Source organism: Montipora foliosa, chromosome 7 (genome assembly GCF_036669935.1).
Source record: "Montipora foliosa isolate CH-2021 chromosome 7, ASM3666993v2, whole genome shotgun sequence".
Classification (NCBI taxonomy): domain Eukaryota; kingdom Metazoa; phylum Cnidaria; class Anthozoa; order Scleractinia; family Acroporidae; genus Montipora; species Montipora foliosa.
The window spans coordinates 11,625,692-11,643,191 of record NC_090875.1 but is presented as its reverse complement, the minus strand read 5'-3'; the positions used below and the strand labels follow the sequence as shown (position 1 = coordinate 11,643,191).

The window sequence follows — 17,500 nt, the reverse complement described above, 5'->3', positions numbered from 1 at the left end:
TTGCCGTATTTACAATCTGCGAAGTTTGGCACGTTCGATTATAATAAAGTCGCATTCATAAAGCGTTGATCGTTTTTCTTTTTCCAGCAAACGACAAGATTTCTAAAAGTTGTTCGAAATTTGCCTAATACATATGTTATAAAGATCAGCAGAAATTCTATCAAGAAATTTACACGTGTTTGGGAAAACTCGTCTTAACGGCCGGTGACGCCGCTCGTCTAGCGGCCGGCCTTGAAAGATACACGAAAGTCATTTCGATCTTATCGACCGAAAGATGAAAGAAAACGATTAACTTTACAAGTAATTGTCAGCCGTTCGAGCAAAGTGGCTCTCCATTTGTTACAAACTTGTTAAGCAGTTCGAATCGAACAACGTATTTCATGAGCTATCGCTCTCGCTTGCGTGACGGAAGCATGTAGCTTAGTTTATTTACGTTTTAACTCGCCAAATTGGCAGAGGCTTCATTGAACTCGTCTATCGTGTGATCGTTGAAGCATTAATTTAAGTTAATCTTAACAATTCAGAGGAATGAATATTTCTGAATTTCAAGCTCAACTGCTGAATTACCTGCCACTTAATATTTTGAATCAGAAATGATCGTAATTAACGCGCGACAAGGAGTGGTCAGGAGTTGCTTAGGAAACTTCGGGAATACAGTTACGGTTCTTCTCTTGTGTAATCTTTAAGTCATTACATGTTGTTGTAAGGTTTAGTTCAAAGTTAGAGCTTTTCAACAACTATCCCGTAAACATTTTTATTTGGACCGGACGCAAAATTTGAAGCGCTTTTTATTCTAAATATACATATTTCCTGTCGGACCATTTGCACTGGCGGCGACTTAAGTTACGCATAATCCAAACAGTTTTTTAAAAAGAAATGTCCTTTTACCCCTTTCGAAGAACTGTTCATCATGATAGCGGAAAACTTACAAGTTATTAAAGATAAAGATGTAAGAATTAGGCATCATGAAAGGTTATCAACATTCTGTGTTCTCAGCTGTCACGGCACAAATGAGATGAACATATTTAACAGTACGTTGCGTTGCGTTGCGTCGGTGCTGTGAAAAACAGCTTGGATATTCATTCTTTACCTTGGGGAGCTAGGTGTGATAATATTAAACAATGCTTTGCAAAGTACCATTGTTTTCTTGCGGCACATTACCGCAATTAAGTCGGCCGCGGCATTCGGTTGCTTTCGTCTTTGCCTCGGTTGCGGTTTTCGTCCAACCTAGGTGATTTCGCGGTAAACACTATCGGCAAAGACGAGGTATTACCGCATGCAAATGCACTAATAGTTTCGAGCGGTACTGTATAAACCGATTCGTCACATTTTAGTATAACACACTTTAATTAATACCGCGCACCGGTGGTTCAGTTGGTTGAGCACTGGGCTGTCACACGGAAGGTCTGAGATCAACTTCGGCCAGACCAACACTCAGGGTCTTTAAATAACTGAAGAGAAAGTGCTGCCTTTGTAATGACATCTGTAGATGGTTAGACTTTCTAGTCTTCTCGGATAAGCACAATGAGCCAGAGGTCCTGTCTCACAACCCTTCAATGTTCATAATCCTGTGGGACATAAAAGAACCCACACACTTGTTGCAAAGAGCAGGGTATGTAGTTCCTGGGGTTGTGGTCTGTCTTCTAGCTGTGGTGTATCATGGTTGGGAGGGTAAAATGGCGGTTAACCTCGTAGGGGACCTACCGTTATGTCCTATTGTTAATTCCACCATGTATGTATTCATACTTCATCACTAAAATAATAAAAAATAATCAAAAATAATAATTCACAAACAAACCCAGGCCTTGAAATTAACTTTTTTGCTCTGGTGCCAGCTGGCGACTAATGGGGAAAATTTGGCAAGGCAAGTCATAATTAGTAAATAGCACTAGAAAGATCTCTTAGTTTGGTGATGGTGTTTTTTAAGGTTATTTGAAATGGAGCGAAGCACAGTCCATGTTTTCCATAGCAAAAATGTAGTTCTTTAATATTCTCCTGCAGCTCAGGTGGCAAGCAACTTACATGTACCTTTTATAGAGCAGTTTTCAAATGAGTGTCGTAAAACCAAAACCAAAGTAATTACTTTGGCCAATCAGAAAGGACGGAGACAATCAAGTAAACCAATCAAAACTCGAAATAATTACACGTACATGTAGCCGACACAAAGCATGAGAAAATGTGCACGCGCGAGCCACGATCGGTTTCGGCTTCACTTCTGATTGGTTGAAAAAGTGGCGCGAGAACTTTGAACCAATCACTGAGTGAAGTAATGGAAAACCAAAGTAATTCGCTAATTACTTTCGACGCTCAATTGAAAACCGCTCTATTGCTACTAACAGGTCGCCTTTCTAAAACAAGCAGTTGGCAGTTTCACAAAGGGCTTTTCGGGCCCGAAAAGTTTTCGGGACTTTCGAAAAATGGGCCCAGGCCCCCACACAACGACTATGCTCGTACCAGTCTCTGACTGAGATAAAATAAAAGGAGCGGCTCGTATATGGTTTCAGTAGCCTCTGGAATCAGAGGAACTTGGTTTCTTAACATACTTTTCTACAGATATTTATCTCCATTTATCTACGTGTATCACCTTGGGCAGTCAATTTTGCAGGTATTCGCTTTCTAACAGAGGGGACAAGTTCTCCAACCCACTTTACGTTAAGGGTACAGCTTGCTTTTTGAAGGTTCCATGCAAATTTCAAACTCATTATGCGATGTCTAGGTTCATTTTAAAATTATTATCAATACCAAGCTAGTTCCGAGGAGGTCCTTCGGTAATACAGTATGGCTAAATCTACGTTTTCAGCATTCTCAACTGATGATGGATTTAAATTTTCAATTAACCTTCTTGCTGAATCTCTTTTTTCCTGGCGCAAAATTCACATAACCAGCAAGAAGCATACGGTGTTTATAAGTGCGCTCACGATCCCATGAAGCCACTGAAACAACAATCTGTATGGCACCTAATAAACGTGGTGATCGAAGAATTAACAATGTGAGAAACCGATTTTCTTGTAGTATTTATACATTATTTTAATGGGGAAAGAAAGGTGAGTTGTGTTCTAGCTTCCAGTTCCGAATGATTTCATCGTAACTATATAAATATTTGAATACAACAGTTGTCTCCTGTTTATACTGGGTTATCAGACAAAACATGATTCGCCAGCTGGCAACCAGTTCTGAAAATCTTGTCACCAGCACTCAATTTGCTCATTGGCGACTCATTGGCGACCAGTGAGTCGCATTTTCAAGCCCTGAGTTGCCATGCTTCTCGACTTCTGTAGATTATGTACTAATCACCAAATGTGTCTTAAGCTAAACACTACATTCCCTTCCTTTGTGAAAACAGAACTCAACTTATGACAAACAATAAAATGTTCAAAATTCTAAACACAGTCTCTTGTTTCGAGATTCATAAACAGTCTCAGCAATCTCAAAACGTTTTTTTTTTTTTTGCTCCTTTTAAAAGTCTCAACAGTCTTTTCAAAAAAAAAAAAGCTACTCACTTTTCCAGAACAAAGTCCTTAAACTTAACCAGCATCCATATCGTTCCGTTTGGCCTTCTCTGTGGTTTCTGAGGTACACTGTACTTAGAGGTGGAGATCACCGGACTTACTAGGGTTTCAGCTCCCGCAGAGTTCTCCAACTCTTCTGGGGCTTTATAAGGTTTAACAAATGAACTATTTCTCTGGTGTACCACACCTTCGGCTGATTTCAAGGTTAGTTCTTGTCCCTCCTTTGTTTGAACAGTTTAAGGCTCGATCTCAAAGTTAAGAGTTAACTTTCCGGATGACTTGCTGTTCTTGACAAGAACTTTATCTCCAGGAGTGGTCAAGGGCGTGTCGCTGTTTGTGGGCATACACTTTGCCTGCAAGCTTCTGATTCCAGTCACGATCTCTAATGCCTTCATCCAGAACACTCTCATTGGGATAATTTATATGTATAGATTGTATGTATGTTGGTCTTAAGTTCTCTTCCAAACATTAGAAATGCTGGGGTTGCTCCTGTACTGCTGTGAGGGGTTGTTCTGTATGCTAACAGGAATTTCTTCAATTATTTCTACTTTTTCCCTTTTGCTTCAGCTATTTTGAGTGACTTCAACAATGTTTGGTTCTGGCGCTCTACTTCCCCATTTGCTTGGGGCCAGAGGGGTGTGGATTTTCGATGTTCGATCCCATGTTCAGATAGAAAAGCTTCAAAATTAATTCTTCGGACACAAATTGAGGAGCATTGTCCGACTTACCGGTAAGACTGAATGGGTAGCCATACCGTGTAAATATGGGCATTGCTGCTTCAATCATCTTCGGAGATGTGGTTGTGTGCATGGCAACTACTTCAAAGAAACGGCTGTAGTAATCCACTACTACAAGTAGGTTTTCTCCAGAAGGAAATGGACCTAAGACATTGATGGTTCTACACGCTGCATTGGTTCTGGTGGACAAAATGCTCCCACTACTTAGCATCCCGGGCAGCTTCTGCAAACGTTCTCCGCATCAAAGTCTATTTTGGGCCACCAAACTTTCGTTCTCAATTGTGTTTTCATCTTCGTAATACCTTGATGCCCCTCGTGTGCTACAACCCTGTAAACGCAGTACTTCACTTCTGAGGGATAACGACCCTTGTTCCTCGGATGACTAACTTTCCTATAATGTATTGAGCAAAGTTCATTCTTCACACTCAGGTAATGAGGCATTTTGCATTGAGACCAATCACCACTTTGTATGTAGTATCTAACTACACAGTTCGGGATCTTCTTTCTGATTCTCTTTAAACTTCTCTTGCATTCTTAGCCATTGGCATACTTTCTTGTACAATAACTCTAACAAAGTCAGCTTCCTCGCCACTGGTATCTTTCTGATCCATAGAATTTAGCCTTGAAAGGGCATCAGCGATGTCGGTCTTTCCGGGACAGTAAGTCTCTTGGAAATTGTATTCCTGCAAGCGAAGGTCCTATCGTTCTATTTGTGCAGATGGCTTAGAGGTCGTGTTATAGATGTGCTTCAGAGGTTTATGATCGGTCTCTACATGTAGCTCAAATTCTCGACCACAAACATGTTTCTACAGCTTGAACCTCTTGCACGCCCATACCAATGCAAGACCTTCCTTTTTGGTCTCAGACTGGGAATAGTGTCTTTCCACGTCGGTAAGATTTCGCGATGGATTGGAGATCACCCTCCACATGCCATCTTGTAGCTGAGTGAGAACAATCTTCTGACAGGTTGTGGAACAGGTTTCACATCTTTGTTCACATGTAATTTCAGCTGGTAATCTTTCAATTTGCCCACTCCCATGAATACATCAGGAAAGTTCTTAACAATGTGTGCAGATGTTCCTTCAATTGTGATAGAGTATGCTTGGGGTGAGCTAGGAGGGCCAACTCTTAGCACGTTCAATTTCTCTGCCGTATCCCTTCAAAGCAAAGCTCTGCCATGACTTTCCACAATGGTAAACTCAGCTTCACACCTCTCTCCAGACACCTCACAGTAAACTTTGCTCTCAAATGTTCCAACTACAGTGCAGACCAGAAATATGCGTCCTACGCAGACGCAAAACGCACGCGTGTTTTTTGCGCACACGCGTTTTTAAATGCGCGTTTCCAAACGTGCATTTGATGCGCGTTTTTTTCTTTTGTTATGCAAACTCGTATCGTAGATGTGATGTTCATTGTTCCACGAAACAATAGACAAGCGATAAAATGAATATTTAATTTCTGTGATCAACTTACCAGAACATTTGAATTGAAGAGCGGTGTCAACTGACCATTGTGAGTTTTCGAAACGAACCTACAAAGTTTTAAATTCTTTCGACATTCACTGAATGAAAAATAATAAAACTCTGTTGTCATCCTGCAGCTGACCACTGATAGTTAAGTTATTTTGACCTTTCTGTTGCCGAAACTGCAGTTTGGATCGTTGTCACAGAAAATGCCAGACAACGGAGAAAATAATTATGTAGACGTAGCTTCTGACTTTTCCGCCAATTCTTCGCAATAAAAGTGCTTTGCCGAAAACTTGTCGAGCTTAAGAATTTCGGGAAAAAAAAGAAAACAGCGCTACTGTAACATCCCAAGTTTTTCGCGAACGTCAAATACTGAGAATGGCGCCACAGAAGTCGTCCTGAGATAAGTGCTTTGAGGCTCCGACAAGTAAACATTTGGTCCCAGGGTCTCAAACAAAAGAAGACGACATTAGGGCCGTTTATACGAGAGAAAATAAGCCGTGGCTTACTCTAGCCGCGGCGTACATAATACGCGAAAGGGACTATTTATACGAGTATAAACTCCCAGGCCAGGATAAGCCGCGGCTCGAGAAAGCCGTGAACGTAGATTTTGTACCATTTACACCGGGTGTTCGCGTCTTATGTAAGCCGCGACCAAAGTAAGCCGCGGCTTATTTCCCTTTTTTGTCACACAGGGTTTCACTCCGTATGCTTTCAGCCAACCCCGCGTTAATTCTCCTCCGTAAAGCTTAACTAAAGAAGGAAATTGGTGCAGAAGATATCTTAAAGGGGAATTTTTCAACTCTGAGCGCATTCCAGTGAATCTTGCTGAAGTAATACAGCTTCAATTCGCAAAAGGACACAGTGCCGAGACACCTTTTGAATGTCACGCACGCATTACAAAAATTATTTTGAAATATACGAGAAAGTACCGGTATTACAGATGGCGTAAGTAAGTTTTGTTTGCAAATGAATATACTCCTTATTTCGTTGATTTTACTGCATTTCACTGCGCCGTTCGTCCAAGTCTTGCTCTTAGCGATATTTGTTATTGATCGACTAACTTTACTGACCGTCGATTTCTGTTGGCAAAACCGATGTCTTTCAAATTGAAAATAGTCCTGTTTTACGTTTTAATCACTGGAAAATATTTATTTCCCTCATTGTGTCATTTGTTGATCCAGCGAGAAGTGAAAGTAATTTTCAAATGTCTGAAATTAAATATGAAGCGGAAGCGAGTGCATTGTTGACTCGAATTTCACTTGGAAGCACGCGTTACGTTATTTGAAATTTTGTCAAACACTTCACTGTTGACATAGCCATTGTCTTGCGCATAAACTAACAATAAAACTTAAACAATGAAAAGACAATGGGCCAACTCATACATACTAATTATCTTTGATGAATGCGCGTTTTTGATGCACGTGTTACAAACGCAGACGCGTGTGCGCAATTTTCGTATGCTCGTTTCGCACGCGTTTTTTGGGACGCATATTTCTGGTCTGCACTGTACTGTACCTTAATGGGTTCACTTTGGCCGCACCTTTGGGATCTGCATTTCACACCTTCCTGTTTTATACTTTCCCGCGTGTCACGATCCTGACTGATTCTGTTTATTCGCTCAAGACTGCATTTGAGTATTGACTGCCTCATGGACTGGTGCAGTTTCCTGTAACACAGTCAAGGTTGCATCACTCGCTTTCTCCAGAAATTTTCGATGAAGTCTTAAAACTTTACATTTTTCAATGATCTGGTCTCGGATGGCTTCATCCACATTAACAAAATCACAAGATATGGCTTTCTGACGTAGCCGGCAAACAAACTGATCGATGGTTTCTCCCTTTGTCTGTTGCATCGGGCAAAATATGTGTCGGTCAAATGGGACGTTGACTTTTGGCATTTTATCCAGAGCTGCTAAACAATTGTTAAATGTAGTTTCGTTATCTTCAGGTACTAAAGTGTAGTAAATCTCTTGTAATTCCATACCTCCCGAATGTAACAGCAATACTTTTTTCTGACCTTCATTGACTACTCCTTTCGAGGCCACATAAAGGTTAAAGGCAGGCATGTACCTCACCTACCCAGGGTCCCCAACCTCCATGTGAACAGGCCCTTAGTGAGAGATACCATAGTTAATGAAGAAGCGCAAGTGGCTAGAAATAATTATGAGCCTGAAAACGTCCAGGTTTGATGCAGTTTCACTTCCTACAGGATCTAACAGATCATACTGAGGAAGGAGGGGCTGTTATTTGCGGCACAGTGCCTTTTGTACTTTTACTTGTAACAGTTGATGTAGATACAGCAGCAGGGAAATCAAATCCACAACCTCCAGTCCATGTAACACTTACAACTTGAATTATCCAATTAGATTTAAAATAATCTGTCAAAGGGACCAACAAAGTTTGATTATTAGACCCTAATTGGTTCATTTCATTTAAAAAATCTTAATGGTCTTTAGACTAATATTGTTTAGCGACAGACCTTTTCTATGGCTAAAGGGTGACGGGTAGAAGGTGAATGGTGAATGGTAGAGATTTGTACCTAGCCATTTACATGTCGGATCAATTAGTTAAACTTCAGCATTTTAATTTCTTCAATTTTCAACAACCAGACCCGCAACCTACACGTAAGAATTACCATGAGTGATATTACCTCCTTTGCTTTCATTTCATTCATATAATGTTGATAGATGAAATTGCATGAGCACAGATTGGATAAGATTTAATCGTCAAGAGAAAAAAATTCCAAGTCAACGAGAGCAAGCTACCCACAGTGACCATGCAAACAAAAGAGTAAAAGAAGTTTTAAAACAATTATTCTATCCAATCTTCTTTGGTAAACTATATAAAGGAATGAAATCGAAGAAAGAATGCAAGAAAAAAGTCAACAATAATTATGAAGTTCTCTGGGTGGTCAACAAACCAAGTCGTATCCCCAGCCAACAAGATGTTAATTAAACAACGAAAATGTGGCTAATTACCATGTGCATTGCAAAAGCCCCTTTCTGACTTGTTGTTACGTTACATGATATATGTCAATGAAAGTTACACTCCATACACATTCTTTAAATTTCGTACAATCTGTTATCACGCAATGAAGTGTTGCGAGAACGCGCATGTGAATTTTGCCTTGCGGGATGCTATTATTTGGATTGCGACACCGCCCACCCTTTTACCCATTACCCTTTACCTTTTACATCAAAAAGGTCTGTCTGGTAAAATTTAATGTTGCTGTCAAAGCCATGAGTCTGCCTTTATGAATTACACTCTAGAAAAAAATCTTCCGGAATGTTATGATATTACATGTAAAGAAAAAAGCTATTGATGCTTTGAAAAATTAAGCAACAAACAGTTATTACTGTCCCTGTATTTATTGTTTTGTGGTTTGCTCACGGGTACATTGTATTGAACTTTACTGAGATTTGTCCCTTTAAAATCGTCTTTCCTAAGTATGTGCATGTATCTAAAGGTTCGAAATGTTGTTTGACATCATTTTCTGCCACCAATATCCCATAAAGTCTGCACATTATGTTATGTCCACTTTGCTTGTAGGTCCTGAAAAAAAATGTGGTTAAAATTTGAAAGTGTCAAAAACGGACATTTGACTTGATTTACTTTCATTGTTCAATTCAGTTTACAGTGTCCCCAATTAACACTCCAGCGCTAGAATGACTAGCCACTTAAATAAAGTTCCTTTCCTTTCCTTACATGTACATGTATAATGTAACTTTTGGTTTGTTGCAGATATCAGTAAAAATGTGTTGAAGGAGCATGCAAAGGCATTTAACCAAGTCTTTGATCATGCAAAAAAGAATCTTCAAAAGGTACAAAGTTTTGTCTACATTGTCAAGGGTTGCTATTTCTAGCCTTGTTGTCTTTGTCATCTGGCATGACTAACATGTACAGTCTATGTTGCGTGTTCTGACCTTTTCAACACTTTATAATAATTATATTTTCAGAAGCGCATGACCTTGAAGTGTGTAACTCTTTTCCTTGGAACAAAGCTGGGGATTTTAAGACACCAATTTTATGCCCAAAGACCATAAAAGTCCATGTATAAGCCGCACCTTTTTTCTCAAAAGTCAAATCAAAATCGGGAGAGAGAGCATGGAGAGAGCATCTTAAGTTTTTTTTTATAATTTATTAAACTCACAGCATAAAGGTATGACAACTGAAATGTCGCTATGGAAAGAATTAATTGATATGAAAGCTCGAACAACCACCATGTCAGTGTTTTGAAACCATAGTTGTTTGTCCTTGTTTGTTTACTAACAGAACTTCATTGGAACTATAAAGTTTGTTGTCTCCATATTTTTTCAAAATGCAAGCTTCCAAATTGGGGGTGCGGCTTATCTATGGGTGCATCTTATACATGGACGTTTACAGTATGCACAAAAATAAGATCAAAGCTGCACACGCAGGAAAATGCATGAGCTACATGTACGTGTACAGTATGTTACATCCAAATAAGGAGCTCTGGACCAGATACTTTACATTGTGCATTTCAGGTTTTTGGAATAGATTTGGTGGAAATTGAAGTGGGAAAGTCCAAAGGATACATTTTGATAAATCATGACAAAAGTGGAGCACATGGTGATCTTGTTGACTGGTAATGAAAAATAATAGTTAATGCACTGTGCAATATTGTAATGGTTTTGCATTTGGGATGACTTTTAGTGACAAAGAATGATGAATGTGAGTTGCAAATACGTATTGTTGGTATGATTCAACACTTGTTCCTACATGTACATGTACATGACTTTTGTAATACAGAACGTTTCACGATCTTAGATTCTGCCACCTCAAAATTCCAAATTAAGATCAAAGAGGCATTGCACATTAAGTGGGAAAATCCCATTCTTAATCTATAGTTGAGGCATCTAGACTTGTCTCTTTCTTTTTAATTACGTTGTTCCTTTTGTCTCTTATTCGTATATTTTCATATTCAAACTGTACGCGCGTAATTTTGTATTGTACCTTAATATAAATTCAAATTTACAACCGTTAAAAGCTCATTTGCAACTGAAGATGACATGAAAATGTTGAAACATGTTTTGTAAATTGAAAACTGTCATTTCTTTCTTGAGAGTTATCGTTACTCTGCTGTCTTTACGTCTGTTTGGACGTGTATGTGAGTCTAAAATGCACTCAGGTCACTTTCCACAGGTCAAGACTAGAAATCCCTGAGCCACTGATGAACAACGAATCCAAAATTTTCCCCTGGAACTGAAACAACTTCTCCCCAAACAAGCATTATCTGGCATTATATAATTACACAAACTAAAATCTGCAAATGTCACTCTTATAGGAGGGTAAAGGTTACATGTAAATGCCAGTTTAGTCTTGAGTTTTATTGCTCCCAGCTTACATGTAATTATGGGGCTAATTCTGATGCTAATTCCAGTTCTTTTTGTTTTTGTTTTTCGCATCTTCATGCAATTGCTCATAGTACGGTGTATCTTTCCTTTACTGTCAAGTTCTCAAGTCTTTCTCAAATCATTTGTTTCATTTTCTGTCCAAAGCCACTAACCTATTGACAAGTATTGTAGAATTGTCTGGGCTTAAACATTGTCACTCCTGGGAGTCATTGGGTTAAAGTGGACACATGAAGTAGTTTTTAGGTCGATGTAGGGGTTGTTAACCCATTTACTCCCACCTTTGACAAGTAGGATTATCTGGCATTTAAGTATCACCCAACTAGTGGTCTAATGCAAATCCTGCATTTTGATTGGCTACACTATTAGTAATAGTCCTCGAGTAGCGAAAAGCATGACGCTTTCTTTCGTTTTATTCTCAAATAAATATTTCTTCAACTTGCATTTGCTAACTTTATTATTGCCTTTTCTGTCTGACTAGTTGGGTGATACTAAAACAATCAGACCCTTCGCCCTCAAGGGCCATGGGTCAATAGCCTGTTCGGCTTTGCCTCATGGGCTATTGACCTGTAACCCGCAAGGGCTAATTGTTAATTAGACAGGGTTAAATCTATTACTCTCACCACTAGGAGTCAGTGGGTTAAGTCCCCTATTCTACGTGTATGCAGTGTTCTCACCGGGCCACGCCCTTGTGCGATTCCTGCAAGAAAATAGGCACACAAGGATGCTACGAGCAAATTAGAAGTAAGTTAGCAGTTTTTAATGGTCAAGCGAATACTCCAGCTCTTTGCTTCTTCAACTGAATGAAACCAGTTTATCAACTTTAAGGTATTCAAAGCCTTCAATTTTATTGACTTTTGCCTCCGTCAGTCACTCGAGTAGCGCAGCTTCGACACCTTGACCACCATATTGAATCAGGTAGGGAAATTATAGAAGATCATCGTAACACTGGTGAAGAGGGTGTTGAAGAGGACAACATAGCAAGCAACAATCAGAAAGCTATTTCATTGAGGAAAGAACATGTTTTTCAGAGTGCATGGCAGTCACAATGCACATGGCTTGCCTATGATGCAGACAAAAAGACCATGACCTGTAAGATCTGTCTCGAGGTAAACAAATCAAATGCGTTTACAATATTGTCGAAGGGCCACCATTGCAAGGGTTCCAATTTGACCGTTCCTTGATGAAATAGACAGAGAAATCACGGAAAATGTTGCAGGGCCCCTATTTTTCGGGAAAGGGGCCCTGGGACTCTCTAAGACAAAATCCTGGTGGTGAGAACACTGTGTATGCCAAAATAACTTTATAAAATAAATAGGATAGTACACGCACTTTCATTTCATTTTGATTGACTGGTAGGAATACAAGCATGTATCAAAAATATCTGTTTTAATCAAGAAGTACAAAAAAAAAACCAGCAATTTCCTTCATTTGTCGAATAATTTTGTCGACTGCATCTTGGGTTTGCATAACTGTCTTGAATTCTCCCAACTTCCCCTCATGTTTAGATGAGGCTATGTAAACTCAGAAAAAGGCCTTTATTACTTAAGTATAGAATTTCTGAACCTGCACTTCAGATTTTCAGAGATTCAGCTTGGTCAGTAGGGTTAGGCTGTTGTGTATGACTCATGAAGTGTTTGAAAGAAAAGAAAAAGGTCAAACAGTTCTAGAACAGAAACCCAACAAATCATTATTCTGGTGTACCTATCATTTTTTTCATGTTTTATAATGATTTTGCACACACTTGTGTACTTGGACAATGTCATTGCTGGTTGTTTGTAATGCAAAGAAGGCCAAACAATGCCTCAAAACCCTGTAAAAAACTTCTGTTATTTCACATACAGTCATGTACATTGCACGCTCCAACAAAACAGCAGCACTGGCAAGGTTGCTAAAAGAACTTATGCCACAAGCAAGCTATTAATTAGTGACTAAATGCAATTTAGGCTAAGTGAACCTTGAGATGATGTGGGCCAGCGGTTTGCTCTTCAGACCGTTGGGGGTGGTTTCTGGGCCCTTGCTGGGTTGTACAGGTCTTACAGCTCTCTCACATACATGTAAATTGTGTGTGTTTTAGCACTTTTAGCTTGTGTTGTTGTGTGAGTTTTCTGCTATCCTCCCTGGGGTGAGTGTAGGGTAAGTATATTGTTCAGTTCTCCTCTGGTTTGCAATGCGATGGTGCTTCGGTGGAGGTCATTCACTGGGTTGTTGTGGTTAACCACTGCAACCGGTTGTGGGGTCGAGTGCCCTCGGCTGCTGAGGCACCTCCCCCATCCTCATCTGTGTCAATGAGTTCAAACATCACGTAAAACTTACATGTGACATGAATGCATTGTAGGGGAGACGATCTTCCAAAGATGGGCCTTCTGATGGTGATACTTAGTCTTATCATAACATCAGATCATGTAATTACTGAATGTAAGTAAACATTTCTCATTCAAACACTTATGGCATTAATTTTCATTGGTAATAAATTGCATGATCCAGTAAAAGTCCACTGGGCTTCACAGTTGGTGAACTGTAAATCCCCATTTTCTGTAATATTATAACAAATACTGTGAAATTGCATTTAAAGCAATCACACAAAACTTGTGTTCCATGTACTACACTTTGTACATGTACATGTATTTCTATTCTCTCCTCTTTCTACTATTCTGTAGTTCAAGGGATGCATTATTTGATTTGTTTTTTCCCTTCTTTTCATTGGCCGAGAGCCCAACACGTGACCTGCAAATAACTGCAAACAAAGAAGTGTTCTGCTGCAAGTAATATTCTGCTCATGTGTAACTGAAACCACGCTAATGTGTGTAAATGGCAGATCAGTTCCTCGAGCTGTCAGAAAGTGATTTGACATCTTTAGTTGAACCAAAATGTAAACTACGGGGTAACTCTGTGATCAAATTATAAAACAATAATTATTGAACTCAGTTATCGCAAAATATTGTGATTTATCAGTGTCTCGCAGATCAATTATTTGTCTCAGCCTTCAACTTCGGCAAATAATTGATCTGCTCACCATGGACAAATCACAATATTTTGCTCAACCTCACCCAATAATTGTTAATTATTTATATTTCCTTATTTATTTTCATTTCCAGCACTACTTTGGCACACACTCAAGAAACTTGGAATTGAGCAAAAGTATGTGACATAACAAAAAGGAAAATTTTGATATGGAGAGACCATAATAATGAAAAACATAATTGCTAACAGAATCCTGTTAAGACTTAGATCATTGCAGTTTTGATACTCTTCACGTCCAAATCTCCTATAGCCTCCCACCCCTCTATTTATGCCAATGTGACCAGTATCGTGCTAGTTTACAGCATACATCTTTGATATTGGACATCCATGTTTTGATCAATTGACACCTGTCAAAACAACATATCTGCTGACCAATATCACGTGACCATATTGCGGCTCAAGCTTAGAGCTCACCGAGGTGAGCCATGCAGACGTTCTTATGGCTTCGTCCACAAGATTGGAAGGACAAAGTTCTAAGAATTTCTGCATGGGAGGCTAAATCTCCTATAGGTTCATTACAATTCACAAAATTACCAGCCCCCAGTTGGCTCAGCTGGTAGAGCACTATACTAGTATCACAAACGTCGTGGGTTCAAATGCTGGTCAAATGCAGGTCTGGATTCGTAGGCCTTATTTTAGCAACATTCATGTTGCTCAATTAACATTCATAATTGAAATGGTCTGAAATCTCTACAAGATTGTTGCTGCATGCAGTACAAATATAATGTCAATTAGACTCTGCTTAACCTTCGTTGACTTAGGCATTGCTGATGCCCCTATCGGTCTGTGGACTTCTCATAGGCTTTGGCCCAATGACACCATTATAACTGGTTCTCCATAACAAAGTATTTACTGACGTGTTGATTAATATTTTAGAGTCTGTAGTTTCTGTAATCCCCTCTGTTTTCCGGTGATACATGTACATGAAGGTTTTGTCTGCCATTGAACCCCCAAACGGGAGAGCCAGGTTGTGTTTTCCTTTCCTTTCATAGGATGTTAACGGGAACTCCATCTTGACAGGGTAACCTGCAACTTCTCTCAGGTAGAATCATAAAACCTTCTCTCCAATGCTGCCTCTAATTTTTGCGGATCAAATTTTAGAAACTTTATTCTTAGCTGTTTTTAAGCTTCAGTATCTTCCTTCTCCATTGAAATTCCATTCTTCGTTTGTTCCAGTCCTCACTTGTATGTTGTTTTGCCCTATTTCATTCAAGGACTGAACATGAAGTATTTGGAGATGTAGATAAACTCATATCACAAGAATTCGTCCGGCAGTGGTATGTTGATTGGACTTATAGATGCATCTTATTCAATTTTTTGATTCCTTCTCATGCTTTTACATGTATGTTTAAGCTCAAAATATTTAATGTATCCAGATGTAAAGCTCTCAATGAAGAATAATAATAATAATGATAATGATAATGATAATGATAATCATAATGATAATGATGATAATGATAATGATAATGATAATGATAATGATAATAATAATAATAATAATAATAATAATAATAGCGAGTTTCAATGAGTGTCGTAAAACCAAAATCAAAGTAATTACTTTGGCCAATCAAAAAGGACGGAGACAATCCAGTAAACCAATGAAAACTCGAAGTAATTACACGTAACCGACACAAAGCGTGGCAAAATGTGCACGCGCGAGCCACGATTGGTTTTGGTTTCACTTCTGATTGGTTGAAAAAGTGGCACGAGAACTTTGAACCAAGCAGTGAGTGAAGTACATGTAATGCAAAACCAATGCAATTCGCTAATTACTTTCGACACTCAATTGAAAACTGCTCTAATAATAATAAGAATAATAATAATAATGTATGTATGGGGTGAAGAAATGTGCGGAGATTGTGTTTAGAAGAGGTAGAATGGTGAAAGGTGATGGTTTGCAGGTACTGAAAGAGCGGATGGAAGCATTAGACCCAGCAAAACACGATTGCTACAAGTTCTTAGGATGTAAAGAGAGTGTTATATTCTGACAAAGAAAGTACTGGCAAGGGTGAAGAAGGAAATGAGAGTCACAAGTTAAAAGTGTAGAATAAACAACTTTTAATGCTCTTTCTTATTGCAATGGGCTTTTTCAGCACTCGAGTAATGGCAACTTTACTATTCCGATTTCCGCAGTTGATTTTTGTTACCACTTCAGCAATCTCCGTTGAAACTTTTACTAACTCGCAATGCTGAACATGTATTCTTTGGACTTTGTCGCCATGGAGTTTAAGGCTCAAATATTATTTATTTATTTATTTATTTATTTATTTATTCTCGCTTTAGTGGAGCTACAGTGTGTAGTAATGTAAATGTTGGTTCCCCTGTCTTTGCTGCTGATTAACTTCTGCGCACTATTCAGTTATCTTGACAGAAAGAAAGTGATTGGAGGTGAAGAGACTGCTTATGAATACAGATGGGGACAACGAGCAGAAAAAGAGCTCAGCAAAAAACGGCTGGGGATTTTTGTCTCTGAGGTATGTTAGACAGACGGGAGGGGTGGCATAAGTTGAATCTGGGGTTGTTTAATTTTTCCATAGGAGGGCTTTGGTGGACAATAAAGTATAACGCCGAACCTTATAGGGGAATAATTACGCACTCTAAATTATTCCCTGTACGGAGTCAATGAACACTTTTCATTCAATTAAATAGACCATATTCGTATTCTCGTTATTGGACTGGAACTAGCTTGCAATGGAGGCTAATGCCGGGGAATATATTAAAAAGTATTTGCATTTGAAAAGATTCCTCCGCATTAGCCTCCATTGCAAGCTAGTTCCAGTCCAATACTGAGAATACGAATATAATCTATTGTTTGTGTATTTATATCGCCATGATTCCACCAATGGCAAAGCCCCTCGGTGTCCTGTACAAACCGCTTAGAACCCAGAATTCTTTAATTCGCTCCGACGAAGGCCTTACTAGAGAGATTAAGGATCACGCTTACCGCAAACGGTAAACGTCGGACTAAAATTTGCGTTTTGCCAAAAATGGAAGAGACTCGTTTGATGTGAGCTCATTTCTTGCGTGTCAGCAGTAGGTATCCAGGGTTGTCAAATATCGCCGGCTACTCTGAGGTTTTCGCCGGCTACGAATTGCCAAGAAAAAATGGAAAAAAATAAATAAAGAAGAGGAAGAAAAACGAGTTACAAGAACAATTAAAAAAGAAACGAAAACGAAAGAAGGAAAGGTATATAGTCGCTGAACCATGCTGTACTGTACATCCGTTTGTTCCCACGAATTGTCTGTAATACGATATATACAGTGTACGTACCAAAAATAGATGCACGCAATTTGTTTACATTTCATTTTGCTTCTGCGATGGCTAAACGAAGATAAGCATTAAATTAATGAACCGTCTTGAATGAATATTTAACGGGTTAGCGGTAACTT

At 39.1% G+C, this 17,500-nt stretch overlaps 1 protein-coding gene across 2 annotated transcripts in view; it reads left to right on the top strand.

Moving 5' to 3' along the window:
- LOC138010906 (non-structural maintenance of chromosomes element 3 homolog) overlaps positions 1–17,500 on the top strand; it is a 38,283-nt gene that overhangs the window by 6,262 nt on the left and 14,521 nt on the right. For both annotated transcript variants that reach the window (XM_068857926.1, XM_068857925.1), the window contains exons 5-10: positions 9,456–9,535; positions 10,220–10,320; positions 13,425–13,504; positions 14,185–14,227; positions 15,325–15,387; positions 16,470–16,584. In XM_068857926.1, the coding sequence (XP_068714027.1) occupies positions 9,456–9,535; positions 10,220–10,320; positions 13,425–13,504; positions 14,185–14,227; positions 15,325–15,387; positions 16,470–16,584 (482 nt within the window). The remainder of the gene's footprint in view (positions 1–9,455; positions 9,536–10,219; positions 10,321–13,424; positions 13,505–14,184; positions 14,228–15,324; positions 15,388–16,469; positions 16,585–17,500) is intronic.